Source organism: Rutidosis leptorrhynchoides, chromosome 6 (genome assembly GCF_046630445.1).
Source record: "Rutidosis leptorrhynchoides isolate AG116_Rl617_1_P2 chromosome 6, CSIRO_AGI_Rlap_v1, whole genome shotgun sequence".
Taxonomy (NCBI): domain Eukaryota; kingdom Viridiplantae; phylum Streptophyta; class Magnoliopsida; order Asterales; family Asteraceae; genus Rutidosis; species Rutidosis leptorrhynchoides.
In genome coordinates, this window is record NC_092338.1 from 45810862 (window position 1) to 45834189 (window position 23328).

Here is a 23328-nt window from a genome sequence, read left to right on the forward strand (position 1 = left end):
TAATTAATTACTATTAATTATCATCAATAACTAATTAAATAATACTCCGTATATTGTTTAACTATGTTTACCATTGCACGGACTTAAAAATATAATGAATGTCATTTATCATAACTAACATTTAAAATGAGTTTTAAACAGTGCATCGCACGAGCCAAAAACCTAGTAAGAATATAAAAGGGTATTGATTGCAATTTGACTAATACAATGGTTGAAAATTAATACTAGTTTAAATAATTGTTCTATTAACTTTTTTTAATATATAATAAATAGAGATAGAGATATCTTAGATTGTATTCTAATCTAAGTGAATTACAACATATACATAATTTATGGAAAATAATAATAAGAATTGATAATTACTCCATTATCTATTAAACTTATGTGGTAATCAATCAAACTTCTATAATGAGTAATTAACACTTGTTGGCCAAGTGAAGGCTGAATATTCGAGGCACTAGTCATGAACGTCTATCTCGAAGCAGCTACTTCAGTACCCTCTTTTATAAAAACATCAAATATCCTAGACATGGATATTCAAGGTCCATCCTGATACTACAAATAATCTATTATTTTAAGTATGATTTGAGTTTAATAACTAATAATTATAAATGGTTTTGAAAATTCATGTATGGATGTTGACTTTGTGCAGTCAGATTGTGCTATCTAGCAGAATAGACAGGTAACAAAGGTATAACAGAATAGTCATTATGGTAAGATGAATGGGAATGTCAACCCATTATTTCATATTTGGGTTGATTGTTATTGTTTATCCTAACAGGTCAAATAATAGGCTTCAAGTTCGTATTCATACATATGCAATTCTATTGTTTTTGGTGCAAATAGACCTTTCCAACAATTAGTTAACTCGACGGATCTGACTGGGGGTAACATTACGAGTCAGGTATGAACCTTGACACCTCTTTTGATATCCAAGGCCCCAACCACTAGACCATCTTGTAATGGCTAAAAGAGTCGGTATGTGAATAATACAGGACTGTGTGGTGTCCTATGTCTGAACGCCATACAATGAGTGGCCAGCAGCACGCTGCAGATGATGATGTCATTGTCAGTTATCAGAAATACAAAAATGGTCTTGGGAGAGCAATTTTTAAAGTTTGGGCTAACAACATTGTCTGGTATCATGAAACAGAAAGTTAAATGTTGGATAAGTGATGCTATATCACAATGAAAGCCATTTATTTTTATTACAATACATATGTTTAACATCAGCAACTTTTAAAATTCATAAAATTTACATTGCAAAAAGACAAGAAACACTGAAGCACAATACAAATAGCAACATAGTGATGAAAGCAAAAAGGAATCACACGCACACCAGACAGAAGAGAAGCTACATTATTCAAATTCTAATATAAAACGACGAATCTAAATCAAAAAAACCCTACACATGTACGAATTTACAATCATTTTCAGAACTCAAAAGTGTTTGACTCTAAATTTCCATTCACCTCCAACTGCATCGTACGACATAAACTCAACACCTTGCGCAACCGCCTTCTTCTTTAGCATCTCTGTGTATCTATCAACTTTCAACCCGTCCTCATACTTCACGCCAGTTTTTTTGTCAACACAGATGATGTTAAGAAGCGTTATCTCGGCTGGTTTATTAAGTCCTTCACCAACTGGAGGTTTCATGCGCTCGTCCATATAAACAATCACCTCTCGGTAGTTAAATTGGATCAGTTTTTCAAGATCGAGATTTCTCACATCTGTCTCCCCTAAGAACTTGATACTCCCATAACCATGACGTCCAATTACAAAGTCCTTCACGTGACTGCAAAATCCTGGCTCGGCTCTTTCGTTTGCTTCCAGCTCTGAAACTTGAGGTTGCGTGTAGTAGTCGAGTTGCTGAAGTTTGGTTGGAACATCAACAACTGTATCAGCAGACAGTTCTTGATCTTTAATTGGATCATCTGTACAAACATATGCATTAGTGTCCACATAGAAGAGAAGAAAATAAACTGAAACAGTAAGCAAGTGATGTGTGTTGAAAGAAAGTACCTTTTTCATCCTCGTTAAAGTTACTATCTGAGAATTTTTCTTGCTGTATGTTTTTTGTAGTAGTAGTCCTAGGTGACAACATTTCGCGAAAGACAACCAACTTCCTTGGATTCTCTCTAGGAACAAATACATCGGGTTGTATCTCTGTAGTTTCACTGAAAAATGGTGTCTGCGTAAACAATAAAAAAAAATTAATATCTCATTACTGTCACTAAAGTATGAGCGCTTGTCTTGGTACTGTACGCCCTTATGTTTGAATCAGGTTGGGTTGGTTGGTTGGCTCAAAAACAGTTTTTCTCCATCTATTTAAAACTTTTATGTAACTGATCCATCAAATATGATTACCAAAACGATACTGCTATAATCATAATATAAATGTAAATATTTAAAAGAAACAATCACATAGGTTTTTAATATACACTTCAAGTGACTTTCACCCGTTCGTCCCACTTGCCCGTATAAGTATGATTGCGAACCCATATCGACCAATGCTTAGGAATAGTAGTGGGTCAAACTTGACAACTCTAGAGCGATTTAGTTGTAAAAGATTTCAGTTTTGTGATAAAAATGTCACCTTTGGACCATTTAGTTTTGGGTCATACTTCCGAACTGGCAGCTTGCTTCGTCTAGACAAATGCCTAGTAGTCAACATGGGATTTCTAACTAATGTTGGTTTGTCCTTAACCTGTGAGATGACATTATTTAGTATTGATCATATTAAATACTGATACCACAGCATACATACATATATATATATATATATATATATATATATATATATATATATATATATATATATATATATATATATATATATATATATATCAAACACATCAGTTTATTACATCTGCTATATGTATTATCAATCAATAAAGAAGATGTTATATACTTACAGGCATGCTGGAAATTCCATACTGAATTAACTGTGTTGATTCAGAACCATCAAAAAATATCTGAGGTTTTGGAGGTAGTGTTCCAAATGGACTTGCAGCAGATGTTGGTTGTTTCATGCTAGTAAGATGGACACATGCAATACAAGAGGTGAGCAACATAAAACAACCAAACATGATATAAAAAATATGTTTATATTTGAAGGTATATATTAAAAAATAAAGTGAAAAACTTACAGTTGAAAATCAGAGATGTTTCCTGTTATTTCACCATTGAAATTCCGAGTTAAAGGAACGCAAGGCGTAAATGATGTTGTTGGTTGATTGAAAGATGAATCCAATCCAGAGCTCTTAGGAGCAACCCAAACAGAGTTTGCAGGTTGTTGAGTTGATACAGAAATAGAAGGTTGGTTTATAGTAGTTGACCAGCAAGCAGATGCTGTACTAGGTTGACCCAAAGTCAATGCTGCAGATTTGGGAATATGAGAAGTTGTGGTAGTCAACTGATGCATTGGTGATACAGAAGAGTTAATAACGGTGGTATTATATAAAGATGAATGTGAAACTGAGGCAGAGTTGACCGCTGTAGTCACTGTAGAATTTGACGATATGTTTATTGGAGTTGACCAGAAAGCATCTAAACAAGGTGGTGTAGTAGGTTGACATAAAGTAGACGTTGCAGATGTGGGCCCAGAAAAACTCCAGGAAGATGTATTAGTGGCTTGTGAAGTGAAAGGGTTTTTATGTGTTTGATCTGTTCTGGGACCAAATGGATTGAACAGCTTTGAAGAAGTGTTTGCAGAAGGCGATAAGTTAAGTGGCTGTGAAGTGAAAGAGGTAGATGTAGGGCTAGGATTCTGCCAGGTGGCAGTCGGTGTGGGACCAGGGTACTTCCAGGTAGGTGCGTCCGAAAATGGGTTAGTTTTCACTGGTGTAGAAGAGATTGAAGGGGTTCCCCATAATGTTGTTTTAGTGAATGTGTTTCCAAATGGGTTAGGGTTCACTGGTGTAGTAGAGATTGAAGTGGTTCCCTTAGAAAAATTAGTAATTGGTGATGAGGTAAAAGGCGATAAACCGGATCTTAAACCAAATCCACCTGCATTAAAGGAAAAAACAGGATAACAAATTGTAATCATATATGCTCTATATGGTAGAGGAAGCAATGTTGACCAACTCACTTATTAAAACCAATCAAAATCAGTTTATTACTCGTATTTGAGACACTAAATACTCATAAAACTTTTGCACCCTGCCCCAAAAGAACCAACTATTTGTACATGTTACCCAGTCTGTCCGACCCACCCATTTTACCACCTCTAGCGATTGGAAAGCTGTACAGAATCTTGAAAAAAAGCAAGCATACCTTTTCCGGTGGACTTGTAATCCTCCCACCTTAATTCTTCATGGTTTTTAGCTTCATAAGCAGGCATGGCACAAATCGAAACAACTTTCTCTGCACTAGATGGGCCCACAGCAGTTTTCTGGTAATTTGCAACTCTGCTTCCACTTTCTTGGGCACCAAAATGCGACTGTTCAGAATCAAATCCTGATTTTGTGCTATAAGGTCCTGCAAAATAGTGTCATTTACCGGGAAAAAAAGCCCACAATTGTTAAAATTCGTTAACTAATATAATAAATCTCCAGGTTCGAAACACCTGCAAATATTCGTTACATACTTTTGACATTACGCTCTGTAGGATTTGAACCTACGACATTGGTTTTTCATTACCAACATTCTGCCAAACTGAATTAAGAGCGATTTTAAACAGATTCAGATAGAGTTTTTATTAAATTAGTCAACCCAGTTAGCATTATCACCATTGTATGCAGATAAAACTATGTACTAATGTAGTGCCAAACTTGTTTAAATATTTAAGGGGAAAAATCTAGTCAATCAACCAGTTTTCAACTTAGCCGACTCATCTACAAACGTGATAAGAAACGGTCAACCTTGAAACGGGCATAACTTGTGCCATCTATGGACAGAAAGCTCCCTAGTTGAGTTTCATTAGATAAATAAATAATATGCTAGACATCAGCAAAAGATGAGTAAACTCAATAATAATAATAAATAAATAAAGATATAACTAAAAGAAAAAACATCATAATAATAATAATCACGATTCACTAATTAACCTCCTGCTTTATTCGCTACCACAAAAGCCGGTGGAATCCCAAAAATACTTCTGTTTGCATTCGAAGCTGATGCTGCTGCAAAAAAAACAATACAAAATACAAATCTATTATATATTTCTACAAAGTTCGTTAGATCCTACTAATACGTTCTAGTTTCTTAGATTATGTAATTTGTAATTCGTATCAAAGATTGTACGGAAAATCAGAAAATATTAAGAGTTCAACGAATAAATAAATCTGAGAAACGACTTACGTGCAGCTGAATACGAAAACATACTCGAATAATAGAATCGAATATGAATATGAAAAGTGGAAATCGAATGTATTGTTTGTTTGTGAATTATAATTGGAATAATAAGGACGGGGTAATTTTGCTTATTTGCTTATATAAATGAATTGCCCGCGTAAATGTGCGAGTAGCCCCATTTTTAAGCTGTGTATATGTCATCCTGCTTAGCTTACGATTAAAGCTACGCTTAATATTAATAATTAATAATTAATAATAATAATAATAATAATTATTATTATTATTATTATTAATAATAATAATAATAATAATAATAATAATAATAATAATAATAATAATATCTATTAAATCTCTAAGATAATAATGTCATAAATAAATATTTTTTAAGCATAAAATAAAAAAAGAAAAGTTTTAAAACATTTTTAATGATGTCATTATTTTATATTAATTTATTAAAAAAATTATATGAAATTTTTGATAAAAGGAAAAACTAATTTTTTCTAAATTGTACAATCTTCTACATAACACTCAATGAATACATTTACAAATTTTAAAGCATATTTTACAACCTTTATATAATAATTGCATTTTAATTTTCTAAAAAAATTTCAAATTTATTATTAATAATAATTATTAAAATTATAAATACTCAACTTTAAACAAACTTTATTATTATTATTTATTTTATTATAATAATTATAATTATTATATTTATTAATATTCAAATATGAATTCTCTTTACGAGATTAATTACGTTACATATGTACGCAAAAATACATGTCTCTATATATTTGTAAAAACAACGACAAATTTTTTAGTCGAACGAGTCATTAAAATAAATGACTTTAGCATTTACATTAACTTAATACCTAAAACATGTCATTAAATTGTTTCGTTTAAACAAACCCGTGATTTCACATGTCATTTCATTAGTTATTATATTATTATTATTATTATTATTATTATTATTATTATTATTATTATTATTATTATTATTATCATCATCATTATTATTATTATTATTATTATTACTATTATAAATAATATAATTATTATTACTATTATTATTATTAATTTATTATATTATATTATTATTTTTTTAACAGCAGTTAGTTGGGATTACCAGATGACTTAACCAATATTATATTATTGTTATTTATATTATTATTATTTTCATTTTTATATTATTATTTTATTATTATTACTAATATTATTAACACCACAGCTTAATATGACCACAATACTGTTCGCTTTGCCCGCAGGCGTACGGTTTTTTCTTGGCGACCACACACGAGAAGTACTTTCCCAGGAGGTCACCCATCCTGATGGTGGTGTAACATCCCAACCCGTTAACCAACCAAAAACGCAACATAAAAAAAAAATTAAAACTGGGCAGAAGGGTGAGCCGAGCGCACCACAACAAGTGCGCGGCGCGCACTGGTGCCTGGTAGCTTCTGTCCACTTTTTCCGTTTTACGCGAAAAGATCTTCGACTTCCCGAAACATTTAGACCAAAGGCTTTTCACAACATATTATAATAGTTAAAATTAACACGTTCCATTAATAAAAAGAGTTTTACGACACCGGGCCCACATATGTCCAAATTACCCTTTAAGTACCAAATACAAGTTTTCGACCACACGACTTCTAATACAAAATAAAGCCGAGCATGGCGACTGGGGATACGCTACCCAATCCTATCCAATCCAAAAGCACGATCTTCTAAAGCAAACTACGCAAGTCCACTAGTCCCACGTTTACCCGAGCCACCGCATCCATGCAAATCTATAAAAATATAAACAACGAGAGGGTAAGCTAACGCTTAGTGAGTGAAAATATACTACATACATATATATGCATAAAATGGACACGCCACACAAATAATCAAATACCGCATACCGGAGCATCCATGCATAAAGGCAAGCTAATCTAAGCACACCGTACGATCACTAAGCAACAAGTTAAATAAGCATCAACAAACATAAGTTCACCAACGACGATGTGAACAACGCCAAGAAGCTACACCCGGAGGGTTAGCTACATCACGACAATACAGCAATATATATATATATATATATATATATATATATATATATATATATATATATATATATATAAACGAATAAGGTTAACCCCTTAACCCATTACCGAATACCAAACACCACAATGAAGATTGGCCGAACTACACGAGCCGTAGTAATCCGAAACCACACGAGATTACTATCTTCAACAAGACAACATCGAGGTTGGCCGAACTACACGAGCCTTAGTAATCCGAACTACACGAGATCACTACCTCAATAAGATGACCGAACTACACGCGTCACCGTGAATCCGAAACCACACGCGATTCACTTTCAACATCAAAACCCTTCGTCATTGGGGTTATATCATCCACATCACAACCACGTGTGATAGTGTACACACAAAACGTGTACCTCGCCAAAGGTGGTCAACCAAAACGCACAACCGTGCCAATTGGACCCATACACAAGTCCATCAAATTCACCTATATGTGAAGTGAGCTATATACCCAAGAATCACTTCACCCGACCCGCACCCATCCTACACATACATATGCACATAGGATATTAACACTCACCTTTTCGCCTTGATGAATGCAACCGAGTAATTCCGCAACACGTCAATGGAAAGTACCTAATCCATTATCACAAATACAATAACACACATAGAGTGGATTTACAAACCAACTCAATTCGACACTTAGTGCAAATTCGACCAATTGCACTTACAAACACCAAACGCGTCCAAACTAACCACTAATCACTAACCACAAGTGAAAATGGTCCTAATAAGCCAAATGAACCCAAACTTAAGTGTTTAACACTTATCAATCTCAAAATCACCCAAAAACCCTAATTTTGACTCAATTCTAAAATTAGTCTTTCAAACATACCAAAAGGGTTCCAATACTTCCATAATCACTAAACCTAGTGATTAAACCCAATTACAAGTCCTAATCATGGCCAATTTGTTCACCAACCCAAAACCCACCAACAACAACCAATAACCCGATTACTAGCATCAATAAACTCACTTCAAGAGTTTAAATGGGTTTCTCAACAATTTAAGTTCAAACCCTAACTTGAATATCAAAATCAAACAATGAAATTCGGAGTTAGAACTTACCACAACAACCAAAACGTAGCTAGGAACGAGGTGAACAACTTTAATACTTGAGCTTTTGATTAAACCAAGCTTCATCTTCTCCAAAACCCCAATTCTCTCACTAGAATTTTTCCTCTCTTTCTAAGATACTTGAGAGTGTTTATGGATGTGAAAAGTGATCCAAAAGTGGATCCAAACTAGCTGATAAGGCCTGAGATCCGGCCTCAAGTGAAAAGACCAAAATGCCCATCATTTAACTCTAATTAAATAAAAGCAGAAAACTGTCGCTGGGACAGTGCGCCGAGCGCACACCTAAAGGTGCGCGGCGCGCACTACAGTGCTGAACAGATTCTGACCTTTTTGATTTATACCTCGCTTCACCCATTATACGCACATCATTTTAACTTTAAGTACCATAAATATTTGGGTGTTACAACTCTCCCCCACTTAGAATCGATCACGTCCTCGTGATCCTCGTCACTTAAACGCCCGGACCTACACTCCGCTGTCCTCGACATAAGTCCCAAACCGACTTTCCTAGATAATTGTTCCCAACGAATCGCCTTTAACAACGAAATCGTCCCCCGCGATTTATAAATCCACAATTCCGAGTACTAAAACCATGCTCAATCCCTCACATCGGGAAAAACTCAACCAATCTCGAACCGAGATATCAACCCCTAGCATACCATACCAAGTACACCGCTAGTAACAACCGCACATCAAAATAAAGTCAACCATCTAAATCGACGAAGACCGAAAAGAAGCGAATCCTTACGGATAACACTCACCACTTAACATCCCTTGTAGTGCGCAACACGACCAATACGCAACTACCGTAACATCATAACCCAACGGCTAAAACCGTTTGCGCCCAACGACTATGGCAACGCTAATCCCAAGGTGTACAAAATTGACTATCGTCACACCCGTAACATCACGTGAGCGAAACACGGCTATCGCATCACAAATCATACAACATGGTCCTTGCGACCCCATCATTGGCGTATAAAACGACCAATAGATCAAACATCATGGTCCTCACGACCCCACCATCGGTGTATAAAACAACCGATAGATCAAACGTCATGGTCCTCACGACCCCACCATCGGTGTATAAAACAACCGATAGATCACACAACAGGAAGGCTGGCCAAAAACTACACGCACCTTAGTGAATCCGAAACCACACGCGACTCACCACCTCCACCGCACAACAATCGGGATTGTCCGAACTACACGCGCCTTAGTGAATCCGAACTACACGAGAGTCACTATCCCAAAAGAATGACCGCAACCACACGCGTCACTTGTGAATCCGAACTACACGAGACTCACTTCTCAATACAATGACCGAAACCACACGAGTCATTTGTGAATCCGAACTACACGCGACTCACTTTCACAATAAGATGGCCGAAACTACACGCGTCATCGTGAATCCGCAATCACACGCGATCCACAATCTCAACACAGGAATGGTACTCGCATTTCCCACCGGTACTCGCATTTCCCGATAATGTTACGCCATGCCGACGTAACACTACTCCCTTGATGAAGTCAGTGGACCCCGAAGGTCATGCTTCACCAATATAACACCACTACCATGATGAAGTCAGTAGAGCCCGAAGGTCATGCTTCACCAATCAACGCCCTTTTGGCCTCGAACAACGAGTAGCGTAACATCGCGCTCTGCTACGCCATAGTGAATCCTAACGGATACCACTAACCATTCACACAATCGAACAAGAACCACCTATATCAAACATAGGTACAAAACAACAATTCTCCAAAAGAGAACCCGACACACACACGTCCCTTAACCGAGGGATTTCACCTTGCTCGTCCAACACATCCATTATCTCTCAACGAGATTACCACATTATCACCTCGGCGATAATTTTTACATCCAAGACCATAAGTACAATTTAACCGAAATTGTAATCTACCACAAATCGACCAAAACTAGGTCCCAACACAAGTTTCGGATCTACCATAAGCATTATCCAAATTCTCACCTGTGACGATCGCTCCAAATCCATATGAACGAACACGTCATTCATCGATTTCATTGCGAGGTATTTGACCTTTATATGATACGTTTTGTAAACATTGCATTCTTTTAAAAAGGCACACCATAAATGAATATTTAAATGAAAGGTTTTCGACATCTGATGATTTCTAAATATAGTCAATCACCGTAAATAATAGTTTACAATAATACTTCCGTTGACAATGCAGTCAAAATAAGATACATGGTGATTATTTGGTGAATGCAACGTTTCCTTGAAAAATATGTCATGTAAGACTCCATGCACATAGCTTGTCTAACACATAAGCAAACAGCGGAAGACTTCTAGGAAACCTGAGAATAAACATGCTAACAAGTGTCAACACAAAGGTTGGTGAGTTCATAGTTTTATTGTTTCATATAATCTGTATATAAAGGGGGATCACAAGATTTCAGTTGTTTCATCCAGAAATGTTTATCAAAATATTCTACAAGATTGAGCACCTTGGTAACTAAGCTTTAACGTTATAATAAGTACCCCTGTTTTAACATACATGCAACCAACATGTACAATACACGCAAACCAGCATGTACTAAACTCAAATAGCATACGTCTGTTTTATAGTTCAGGCTAGGGTTTCTATACCTGAAACAGACGGGGATGTCAAGCCCTATGGATCCATATACTACTACTCGCGCCCACCAGTTCTTATAACTGGCAGTTAACAGTTACCAAAGCTAAGGGATTTTCGGTTCAAACTCAGTGTAGAATTTAGTATGTACTTGTATCCATTGCGTTTAAAATAAAGTGCATGTATTCTCAGCCCAAAAATATAGATTGCAAAAGCAATTAAAAAGGGAGCAAATGAAACTCACGCATATAAATCTAGTATTTTCAGTATTTATAAACAGTCGCATGTATTCTCAGCCCAAAAATATATTGAGTAAAAGGGATCATATGAAACTCACACATATAAATATTGTAAATCAGTTAATAAAGCATTTGCATGTATTCTCAGCCCAAAAATGTAGAGAGTAAAAGGGATCTTATAAAACTCACCTTAGCAGCATATAAAGTTGTTCACCAAAATGTGACCGAAACTCGGATTACCAATTAATCGTAGATCTCAACCTAGAGAACATATGTTGGTCAATAAATGTCTATCAAGCTAGGTCAAGTCATAGTGTATCACAATCCTAATGCTCGAGATCGACATATAATAGTTATCCAAAGTCGTTTCAAAAAGTCAATTTTGACAATAGTTCAACAAAACGAGACGTGCCTTATATAAGGATTCATTTACTCGGTTGGTAATATTTAAAAGTTCACTTTATCAATCTCGTAAACAAGTTGTTTAAATCTTTATTGCAGATTCAAAAGCAATTTCAATTAACGTCAATCATAATTCAGTTGATCATATCTTTTAATCCGTTCATCGAAACTATTCGATATCTAAATGAAAAGTTATTGATTTTTCGCCAGCTTTCCAAAAACATGTATATCATATACCTTTTACTAGTAATATATGTATTTAATTAGTGATTCATTATAAACTGTTTAACGACAAAATTTAGCATACAAGCATATATAAATATATATACTCGAGCACTAGACATGGATACATAATTAATATATAAAAGATAAGATATGAGTGCTTACGTATCAGTATTGAGATTCAATATTGTAGGAAAGTACGTAGACGTAACGGAGATGATAAACACTAGGTTTGATTCACAAATATACCCCTGAATATTACCCATAACCTCCTTGGCAATAACCCATAATTTCCTTAGCTCTATCCCGCTTGAAAACCATTTTGAAAATAACCCACTCATTGTAGCGACCCCGACAAATCGTCAAGTGACGGCGTCGGCTACGTGGGTCCCATTACCTGATTATAAGTCTTTAAGATAACGTTTGACCAAAATATGTCGCCTTCATTTCAAAATAAAGATTGTTTCAAAGTTTACAAGAATTGTTCAACCAAAAGTTAAGTTACAACGTTATAAGTACGATTGAAATCTAGGCGACACGGTTTAAAGTAAAGTCAAAAGACGCTCCATGAAATGCATGTATACTCGACATCGGATGCAAGTATCAAATAGTAAGCGGAAGCATGTTTCACATATCGTGCAAGACCTGAGAAAAACATAGAAATCTGTCAACGAAAACGTTGGTGAAATCATAGGTTTAAGTAAGTAAGTACAAGTGAACCACAAGATTTGCATCAATGAAATAATAGTAATACATTCCAAAAGTTTGTTTCACGAGCACCCAATTATCAAAGCTTAACATTCCTTCCATTGTATACCCCATCACTTAGTGCTAGAACAAACACTGATTCTCGAAATTATATTTCATCCGTAGACGGTAGCGAACCGTCAAGGATGAGGGTTGTCAACCCATATGGCCATATAACATAAGTTCTCGCTTACACCCGGCAAGTGTAATTAATGATAATCGAATTGAGGATTTTGTTCTAAACTCGTATGTAGAATGTTTGTTTTCCCGTTCTTGTGTTCACTTAGTTCAAAAGAATCGTTTATGTTTTCTCATCCCAATATAAGTTCAAAAAGAGTAAAAGTGGGACTATGATCTCACCTTTGATTGCAAGTGTAAATAGGTACTTCAACAAGTAATGTGCGCAAAGGACAACGCTAGTCTCGACCTAAACAAAGGTTGTATCAATAACGATAGTCACGAAGGGTCAAAGTTGTTCAATTAGTCATATGGCTCGACACGACTCGATTATGTAGCATGTGAAGCAAATTGTCAAGTTTCATGCAAGATACAAGTATAAAAGCATGTTAGGAAGATTGCATAAAAGTTTGGTTAAGTTTGACTAAAAGTCAAACTTGGTCGAAGTCAACGAAAAAGTCAACACGTTCGGGTCGGGTCTCGGACAAATTTTCTATGCTAGTTATTCATATATAAGCATGTTAAAACAAGTTGCATGTGAATTGGAGGTCTAGAACATGGCAAACATTTTTGATAAAATGGAAAAGTTGGACAGAATCTGGACAAGGCAAATGTCGCGCCGCGGCAAGGGGTGTCGCGCCGCGACATAACACATGGTCTGGTGTCAGGTCGTTTTCAAGGTTCAAGTCTTGGTCAAAACTTCAAACAAACGCAAAACGCAAACCGCAAACAATTAGAAGACGTATCTTATACCGTTGGAAAGCTCTTTTGACAAGGAACACAACTAAACACAAATCCTCAAACAAAAACATCATTTACAACAATCGAATTCTCGTCATGTGATCAATAAACGCTCATTTCAAAGCCTCAAGTTCATCAATATGCATTTTAAGTTCCGGGAATCCAATTTACACATATGATATGCCGTTTTGAAGGTAATGAAGCATACATTACAACTAATCACTAACAATTAACATTCCATGGCATTCAAGCATCCAAAAATTCATTTCAAGAACTAGCAACCCTAGTCAAGCAACACCAAAATCAATAATCACGTTTTTGAAGTTTCTTTGATCAATCTATATATCAACATGAAGCTAATGATGCTAGTAACACTTTTAAAACATGAACTTTAACAATCTAACAACCTTTAATCATCCAAATCAAAGATTAAGCATACAATTTTCATTTTCAAATTAGTTACACCAAAATCAACAAATCAAGCAAACAAATCATATATTCATGTTATACACGAGCCATAGTCACTAACTAACAACATTTCAAGTAATTAAAACGAATTTAGAGAAATTTAGTGTTTTAGAAATGTTACCCAAAATCAATGAGGTTGGTATCAAATCGAAGAGGATGAAACGAGGATTCCAAAAGTACAATTTGTTTTTATGTTTGATTCCTTGCTTGAATTTGGATGATGATTGAAGATGATGAAGAATTTAAGGTTTGAGTTTTTGGTTGAGAGAAAAGAAGAAAGAAAAGAAATTAAAAATGTGGGGAATGGTGGAGAAGTAGTTGACTTAGTCAACTACTAGTGATTAGTTTGGCCATATGGCAAAAATGGTCCCTCGAGTTTGTAGTCGGGTGCGGGAATTAACCAAACGAATATTTTAAAAACGCTCGAGTAAACGGGTGACGTTATATTTAAATAACGAGGATATTATGAACGTTAGTTAATGAAGATACAAATTTAAATCGCGAAAGATATTATTTAAAAAAAAAAAAAAAGACGGTGTTAAAATAAATTTAACGGAAAAACGCGGGATGTTACATTATCCACACCTCAAAAGAAATTTCGTCCCGAAATTTAGTTGGAAGTAGTATTTGTTGAATCTTCCTCCAGATCTCGTGTTGCCAATTCTACGAATAAGTGAAGGTACGTCCTTGGACATTTCAGCGAACTTGACGGTCGGGATCATATGTTGTTTTAAGGTTTGGTTTCACGATCCCTGGTTTTAACTGGTTTTCCCATGAAGAGAAGTTTGTCATCAATAGTTGGTGTATCTGGCAGGATTGTACGTTCCTGTTCCGCAGGACACGTTTCCAAATTTGTTACACGAAATGTAGGGTAAACGGAAACTTAATTGAGTCGAAAGTTCTAAGCGGTAGGAAGCGGTCCCAATACGCCCCAAGGTTTCAAAAGGTTCGATATTGCGGCTAGCCTTTCTCGATTTCCCCAAAATGGATTACACCTTTCCAAGGTGCGGTTTCTCAACATTATGCGGCTACACACTGGGATTTGTGAGGTTTTCATCTAAGTTTGGTATAACTCTTCTGGCGACCATGGGTTGTCTCGAGCCCTTCTCGGACTTGAAAGATCTCAATTGTTGTTTCTTGATGGAGTTCAGATTCGGTGATTTGCTTTGATTGAATGAACAGGGGTATGACATTAGCAGTCATATGGGGTTTCGGGAAGTGCGTGCGAACACACGAGTGGTAACTACTGTTGTAAGAGTGATCTACTAAAGGTGACAATACGAGTTCGTGACATGTCTTTTCAAGACGTAAATCGTTCGTTTGCTTGGTTCATCGGTTTGTGGGTGGTACGCGGTACTCATGTCTAAGCGGGTCTCCAAGGTTTCTTGTAAAACTAGAAGTGAAATGAGGATTTCGATACGGGATAATTGACAAGGATACACCGTGTTGGAATAGAATCTCTTAAGATATGTTTGAACAAGTCAGTTAGGGTTCGAAAAATGTTCGTTAGGACTATTCACCCTCGTGGCGAATACTAATGTAATATGAGGAGTTTCTCTATCCATGGAGAAATGTTACAAGGAGTTTCCTTAAACGGAAATGTGAGCGATAAAGATAGGAGTGAAATGAGGACTTAGAATAGGATGAGCTTACATCTCGAGGTTGCCGTATCGTGCCTCTAGTTGTCAAAAGTTGAAGTCTGAAAGAGAAACGAGATCGTACACGTAGTTGTTTAGTTCGGGGTTGAATAATAGTTGGCCGATTATTAGAAACACAATGACATTAAGTCAAAGAAGAGTGAAGTATCATTGGATCGTGTGTTATCTTAAGTTCCAGTAATATCAGACGGTAATGGTGAAATAACAGAGATATGTAGCGTGGTATGTGATGACGAGAAAATTGATCGGATCCACAATTTAGTATTAGAATTCTTCGCGCAAAATAATGAATTTCAGTTACACTGATTTTGAGTCGAGAGAGCATGCCTTCCGGCGTTCATGTAGAAATATTTTCATAATTGAGTTCCATCTGGTGCTATACGATTTTAACTAGAAATGTTGGTGTGAAGTATCACGCTCAAGGTTCGGACATGGGGGGGGTTTAAATTTTTCCCTCAGTGAGTTAACGAGGTTAAAAGTCGTGTAACACGAGAAGAGGCAGAAATGAATCTTCGGTAATAACCGGCGAGATCTAAGATTTTACGAATACAAGTCTGAGTCGGGGGAGTTTCCTGATTACATGTGGCTTGATTTCGAGATTGATTGAAATGCCTAGACCATTCACATCATGGTTTAGAAAATTGTACTTCGTTCAACAGAAATTCTCACTCGGAGAATTTGGTATAGAGTTGCTCTTTTCTCAAAAGTTCGAGCGTAAGATGGTAATGTTGTTCGTTTTCCTTCTTTACTTGAATAACTCAAGATGTCATCTATAAATACGATAACCGATTTGTCTAGATAAGTTTGCATACGTGGTTTAGGAGGTTCATGAATACGGACAGAGTCCTAAATAAATCGAATGGTACTAAGAGAGATTTACAACTAACGTTGTGAGTTCGGAAGATGGCTTAGGAGACATCGTCTCCCCTAACCGGAACGGAGGTCGATTTAGGACGCACACGGGATTCATGCAATAATCATGAGGTCATGGATACAAGGAAGAGGGTATCGGTTTTCAACCGATAATTACTTAGTTCACAATGATCTATACAAGACGTCGGGGAAACAATTTCTTTCTAACGAATAGGTTTTGAGCTCCTTAGTTCTATAGGTGTCAAGTCAAAATTCTTAACGTATATCCTCCGATAAAATATATAGGCACACAATATTTTCCGTTGGTCACTTAAATTGCCTAAGTAGTGTCTAGGGGAAAAGGTGGAGTGCAAAGAGCACGAGTCAAAGCCTTGGTTATAAAACGTCTAGCGGTAACCGAATCGAATAAGTATGAAATATACGGTTTGTTGTGAAGAAACGTACCCGTGACTAGTCCATCGTTGTCTCGGGCATCCTAGGGGTCGATGTTGATAGTTCAACGGCGTGCGTTGGGGTTGATTTCTTCTTTGGGCACACATTCCTAAAATGACCCAGTTGGCCACATTCGAAGCAAGCACCCGTCCTGTGTGCGTTGGGCACCTTTCGAGCGACGGTAGCGGTACTCTTACAGGCATGGGCCACATGTCCACTTATGTGACACTTGATGCAAAATGGTTTGCCACACTCACCAAAATGATGTTTGCGACACTTGTTACAATAAGGTAGATTTCCGGCATACCCTTTCTTGCCGCCGGGGGTGAGAGGCTTCTTGGAGAGGTTGTTATTGTTGTGGTTGCTTGGTTGCGAGGCTTCCCATTTTCTTTTGTTGTTACTCGAGTGGTTCTCGACCATTGGTGCCGGTGCTTCCATTTCATTCACCGTTTCTAAAGTTTGGTGGGCCTTTGTTAAAGCCTCTTGTAGGTTAGTGGGTTGGGATGCCATTACCCCGTGTTGAATGCTCTTAGGGAGGCCATCCATGTAAAGTTCGACTCTTAGGGATTCGGGAGTCATGAGATTCGGACACATTGAGACTGGTTCGGTAAACCGTTGATTATAAGCTCCGAGGTCATTCCCGACCGTTTTTAAATTCCTTAGACCCTGTTCGAGCCTTCGAGTCTCGTCGCGCAGAAAATATTCGGTGATCATTCTTTCTCTTAATTCGGTCCATGAGAGTGTGTGGGCTTCATCGATACCCACCGATTGTACGTACTTGTTCCACCACGAGAGAGCAATGCCGGTGAAAGTGAGAGTGGAAAACTTGACCTTATCTTGGTCTCGACAACCGCTTGTGTTAAAAACGGTCTCCATTTGTTCAAACCATCGGGTGAGAGTAACCGGTCCTCCGGTTCCATCGAAAGTGGGAGGGTTGTATTTCATGAAGTTCTTGTAGGAGCAACCTTCGCTTGAATTACCGGATCCATGATTGTTGTTTTTAGAAAAGTGATCGGCCACGGCCGTACCCACGGCGGTGGTTATCATTCGTTCAAGAGTTTGTTCCAGAGTTTCGAGAGGAGTATTGTGTTGACCTTGGTAAGCCATTGTTCCTTCATGACACAAGAATATCGTTGGTTAGTATTTTCAACAATACTAACCGGAGTATGGAATAAGGATAGAGAGAAAAATTTTCCTTGACTCGCCTTAAATTCTTTATGTCATAATGTCGGAACGTCCATGTGAATCACCGTAATATAATCCCGGAAATTATATTACCCTGACTCTCATGTGCATTTAACATTACTTCATAAAGTCAAGGTGGCGCATCAACAAAATTTATCAACGTAAGATCAAGATCGAATACAAGTCAGATATGATAGAAGAGTTCGAGTATAAATGCACAAATAGTCAAGTAATTCCTACTTCAGTCTATATGCCGGTTGTAGTCTAGATTCACCTATGTACCCTATGACTCGGGGTTGACACAAATGAACTCTAAATCCCTACAACCAAGGCTCTGATACCAACTGTAGCGACCCCGACAAATCGTCAAGTGACGGCGTCGGCTACGTGGGTCCCATTACCTGATTATAAGTCTTTAAGATAACGTTTGACCAAAATATGTCGCCTTCATTTCAAAATAAAGATTGTTTCAAAGTTTACAAGAATTGTTCAACCAAAAGTTAAGTTACAACGTTATAAGTACGATTGAAATCTAGGCGACACGGTTTAAAGTAAAGTCAAAAGACGCTCCATGAAATGCATGTATACTCGACATCGGATGCAAGTATCAAATAGTAAGCGGAAGCATGTTTCACATATCGTGCAAGACCTGAGAAAAACATAGAAATCTGTCAACGAAAACGTTGGTGAAATCATAGGTTTAAGTAAGTAAGTACAAGTGAACCACAAGATTTGCATCAATGAAATAATAGTAATACATTCCAAAAGTTTGTTTCACGAGCACCCAATTATCAAAGCTTAACATTCCTTCCATTGTATACCCCATCACTTAGTGCTAGAACAAACACTGATTCTCGAAATTATATTTCATCCGTAGACGGTAGCGAACCGTCAAGGATGAGGGTTGTCAACCCATATGGCCATATAACATAAGTTCTCGCTTACACCCGGCAAGTGTAATTAATGATAATCGAATTGAGGATTTTGTTCTAAACTCGTATGTAGAATGTTTGTTTTCCCGTTCTTGTGTTCACTTAGTTCAAAAGAATCGTTTATGTTTTCTCATCCCAATATAAGTTCAAAAAGAGTAAAAGTGGGACTATGATCTCACCTTTGATTGCAAGTGTAAATAGGTACTTCAACAAGTAATGTGCGCAAAGGACAACGCTAGTCTCGACCTAAACAAAGGTTGTATCAATAACGATAGTCACGAAGGGTCAAAGTTGTTCAATTAGTCATATGGCTCGACACGACTCGATTATGTAGCATGTGAAGCAAATTGTCAAGTTTCATGCAAGATACAAGTATAAAAGCATGTTAGGAAGATTGCATAAAAGTTTGGTTAAGTTTGACTAAAAGTCAAACTTGGTCAAAGTCAACGAAAAAGTCAACACGTTCGGGTCGGGTCTCGGACAAATTTTCTATGCTAGTTATTCATATATAAGCATGTTAAAACAAGTTGCATGTGAATTGGAGGTCTAGAACATGGCAAACATTTTTGATAAAATGGAAAAGTTGGACAGAATCTGGACAAGGCAAATGTCGCGCCGCGGCAAGGGGTGTCGCGCCGCGACATAACACATGGTCTGGTGTCAGGTCGTTTTCAAGGTTCAAGTCTTGGTCAAAACTTCAAACAAACGCAAAACGCAAACCACAAACAATTAGAAGACGTATCTTATACCGTTGGAAAGCTCTTTTGACAAGGAACACAACTAAACACAAATCCTCAAACAAAAACATCATTTACAACAATCGAATTCTCGTCATGTGATCAATAAACGCTCATTTCAAAGCCTCAAGTTCATCAATATGCATTTTAAGTTCCGGGAATCCAATTTACACATATGATATGCCGTTTTGAAGGTAATGAAGCATACATTACAACTAATCACTAACAATTAACATTCCATGGCATTCAAGCATCCAAAAATTCATTTCAAGAACTAGCAACCCTAGTCAAGCAACACCAAAATCAATAATCACGTTTTTGAAGTTTCTTTGATCAATCTATATATCAACATGAAGCTAATGATGCTAGTAACACTTTTAAAACATGAACTTTAACAATCTAACAACCTTTAATCATCCAAATCAAAGATTAAGCATACAATTTTCATTTTCAAATTAGTTACACCAAAATCAACAAATCAAGCAAACAAATCATATATTCATGTTATACACGAGCCATAGTCACTAACTAACAACATTTCAAGTAATTAAAATGAATTTAGAGAAATTTAGTGTTTTAGAAATGTTACCCAAAATCAATGAGGTTGGTATCAAATCGAAGAGGATGAAACGAGGATTCCAAAAGTACAATTTGTTTTGATGTTTGATTCCTTGCTTGAATTTGGATGATGATTGAAGATGATGAAGAATTTAAGGTTTGAGTTTTTGGTTGAGAGAAAAGAAGAAAGAAAAGAAATTAAAAATGTGGGGAATGGTGGAGAAGTAGTTGACTTAGTCAACTACTAGTGATTAGTTTGGCCATATGGCAAAAATGGTCCCTCGAGTTTGTAGTCGGGTGCGGGAATTAACCAAACGAATATTTTAAAAACGCTCGAGTAAACGGGTGACGTTATATTTAAATAACGAGGATATTATGAACGTTAGTTAATGAAGATACAAATTTAAATCGCGAAAGATATTATTTAAAAAAAAAAAAAAAGACGGTGTTAAAATAAATTTAACGAAAAAACGCGGGATGTTACACTCATGACCTCGTCGTAGTATTTTATGTATAATACATAATTAATAATACTAATAATAATAAGATTAATAATAATATTAATCTTAATAATATAAATAATAATAATAATAATAATAATAATAATAATAATAATAATAATAATAATAATAATAATAATAATAATAATAATAATAAATTAAATAAATATTACGGAGTAATAATGCTAGAGAAAGAGAGATAGATTCTGAGCCAAAAATCGTGCAATTTATAGAACCTTTTCTGAAAAAGTACCCCATGCGATCGCATGGGATTTGTGCTTCAAGGCCATGCGATCGCATGGCCCTCTGATCCAGCTCACAAACTTTTAACTTTTTGTTTGTCGACATAATTTTATATAATATATATAATATATTTAATTTATATAATTAATTATATATTATATTAAATTCACATGCATAGTTGACTTGTAATTTTTGTTCCGATAAGTCGTACGTCATCACTTGACTTATATTCCGGTTCCGGTTTTTCAAATGTCCTTTCGTACGCTGAGAAAACTTGTATTTTACATTTCGTGTCACGTACCTTTGTCAAAATATAGCCTTAAATTATCCCTAAACTATACCACTCAAAGTATATCTTAAACTTTCGAGTATTTTGATCATTTACTTCTATAAATCATCGTCTCGCTATTTGTTAATATATATATAATAACAATTCGTTTTTATGACCAAGTTAATATTATATTTTATCGTATTGTTAAATATATATTTTCAATATTAATAAACACGTTTTAAAATACATATCGCAAGTTATTCATATATCTAATTCCAACCATTGATATTCCTTATTATTGTATGTGTCCAAATTACGTTATATAAACAAACACTTTACCATTTATTCCAAATACCGTTAAGAATGAATGATTTCCCAAATCAACGTGGACCTTACAACAGAGACCCGTAATAATATCATAATCCTTAAGGAATTCAATAATTATCTTTTAATTCAATCGTTTGGCATAATCTTTTAACTCTGTATCTAAATATATCAATCAGATAATCAAACCAATAAGTTTAATGCACAGTATCATATACTCAACACTTTGTTATGTTTTCAATTTATGGTATATATATGTATCTATTTACATATAATTGTTCGCGAATCGTTGAGAACAATCGAAAGGTAATTGAATAGTTCAAAAATTTTGAGATTCAACTTTACAGACTTTGCTTATCGTGTCGGAAACGTTAAAGATTAAGTTTAAATTTGGTCAGAAATTTTCGGGTCATCACAGTACCTACCCGTTAAAGAAATTTCGTCCCGAAATTTGAGTGAGGTCGTCATGGCTGACAATAAAAATGTTTTCATGACGAATATGAGTTGGTAAATATAATTTTATCACCATTGAATAATACGGATAAAACAATCCGATTACTCGAAGCGTATGAAAGAAGTTATCGTAATAGAGTGAAATGGAGAATAGAGATTCGTCTTATCTCTTGATGTAGTAATGATTGATTTCCGGAATTTAAGGAATAGAAAATCTTCATAATTTAAATAAGATTTGATTCTTCGAAATTTAAGGAAATTAGGATTTCCTTTGATTAAATGCGTAATCTGCCTCGATTGCTATGTCTGATATTTTGATATAAATTAACCTCTTCCGTTTCATTTATTTTCACCACTCCTATAATCTTCTTTCTTATTTCATAATTACAAAAGATTTGTGAAAATGCTTCATCCAGTTCTGATTCTTGATATTTTCTTGGCTATCATATCATTCATTCTTCTTTTTCATCTGCCACCAGAGGAGGTTATTTTCTTCTACTATTACCTTGGGGTTATATTGTTTTTTATTCTCCCGTGTCTTTATATTGCTATACGCATTGATATACACGGTTTGTAATTTCGGGGTTGTTTTCGGGCTTTATATTTTCCATTATATTTCGGAGCTTCATGCTTTCGTTTTCTCTTCCCGACTTTAAGCGAATAATGGTCCAAAATTCGTAGGTATGGATTTTGAAATGAACATAATTAATGTTCTAAGAAAGAAACGGTAATGGCACAATCTGACTTGTCAAATTACCAGAATACCTTGAAAAAGACCGAATCATCAAGAAAAATATTTTCTTGATATGTTTAGAGGTTAAATAGAATGAAAGAGTTATGTAACATGGTTCATGATGAGGGTATGATCTGTGAACCTTTATCACGTTCTATTAGAAACTCAGCATGACTTACTGTAATATAATCACGTTGATCAAGTGTCATTATATTATACTAACTCATGCTTCAATTCCCAACACTACTTCAAAAACATCCATTTTTCGAAATTTTCAGAAATTAGAAACTAAAATAGTTTTTTTTATGATGTAACACAGATAGCGTGAAGAGATAAATGATTTCAGATAAGAATAGTTATGAAA

General features: G+C 35.7%; 1 protein-coding gene across 1 annotated transcript; it reads right to left on the reverse strand.

Annotated features, from left to right (window-relative positions):
* Positions 1-1227: 1227 nt before the first annotated feature.
* Positions 1228-4914, reverse strand: LOC139852907 (uncharacterized). Its single transcript, XM_071842249.1, has 6 exons — positions 4279-4914; positions 3153-4011; positions 2919-3036; positions 2600-2710; positions 2026-2194; positions 1228-1937 (listed from the first exon to the last, which is right to left on the reverse strand). The coding sequence occupies exons 1-6, from the start codon at positions 4343-4345 to the stop codon at positions 1441-1443; spliced, it is 1821 nt and encodes a 606-aa protein (XP_071698350.1). The 5' UTR covers positions 4346-4914; the 3' UTR covers positions 1228-1440.
* Positions 4915-23328: the final 18414 nt, after the last annotated feature.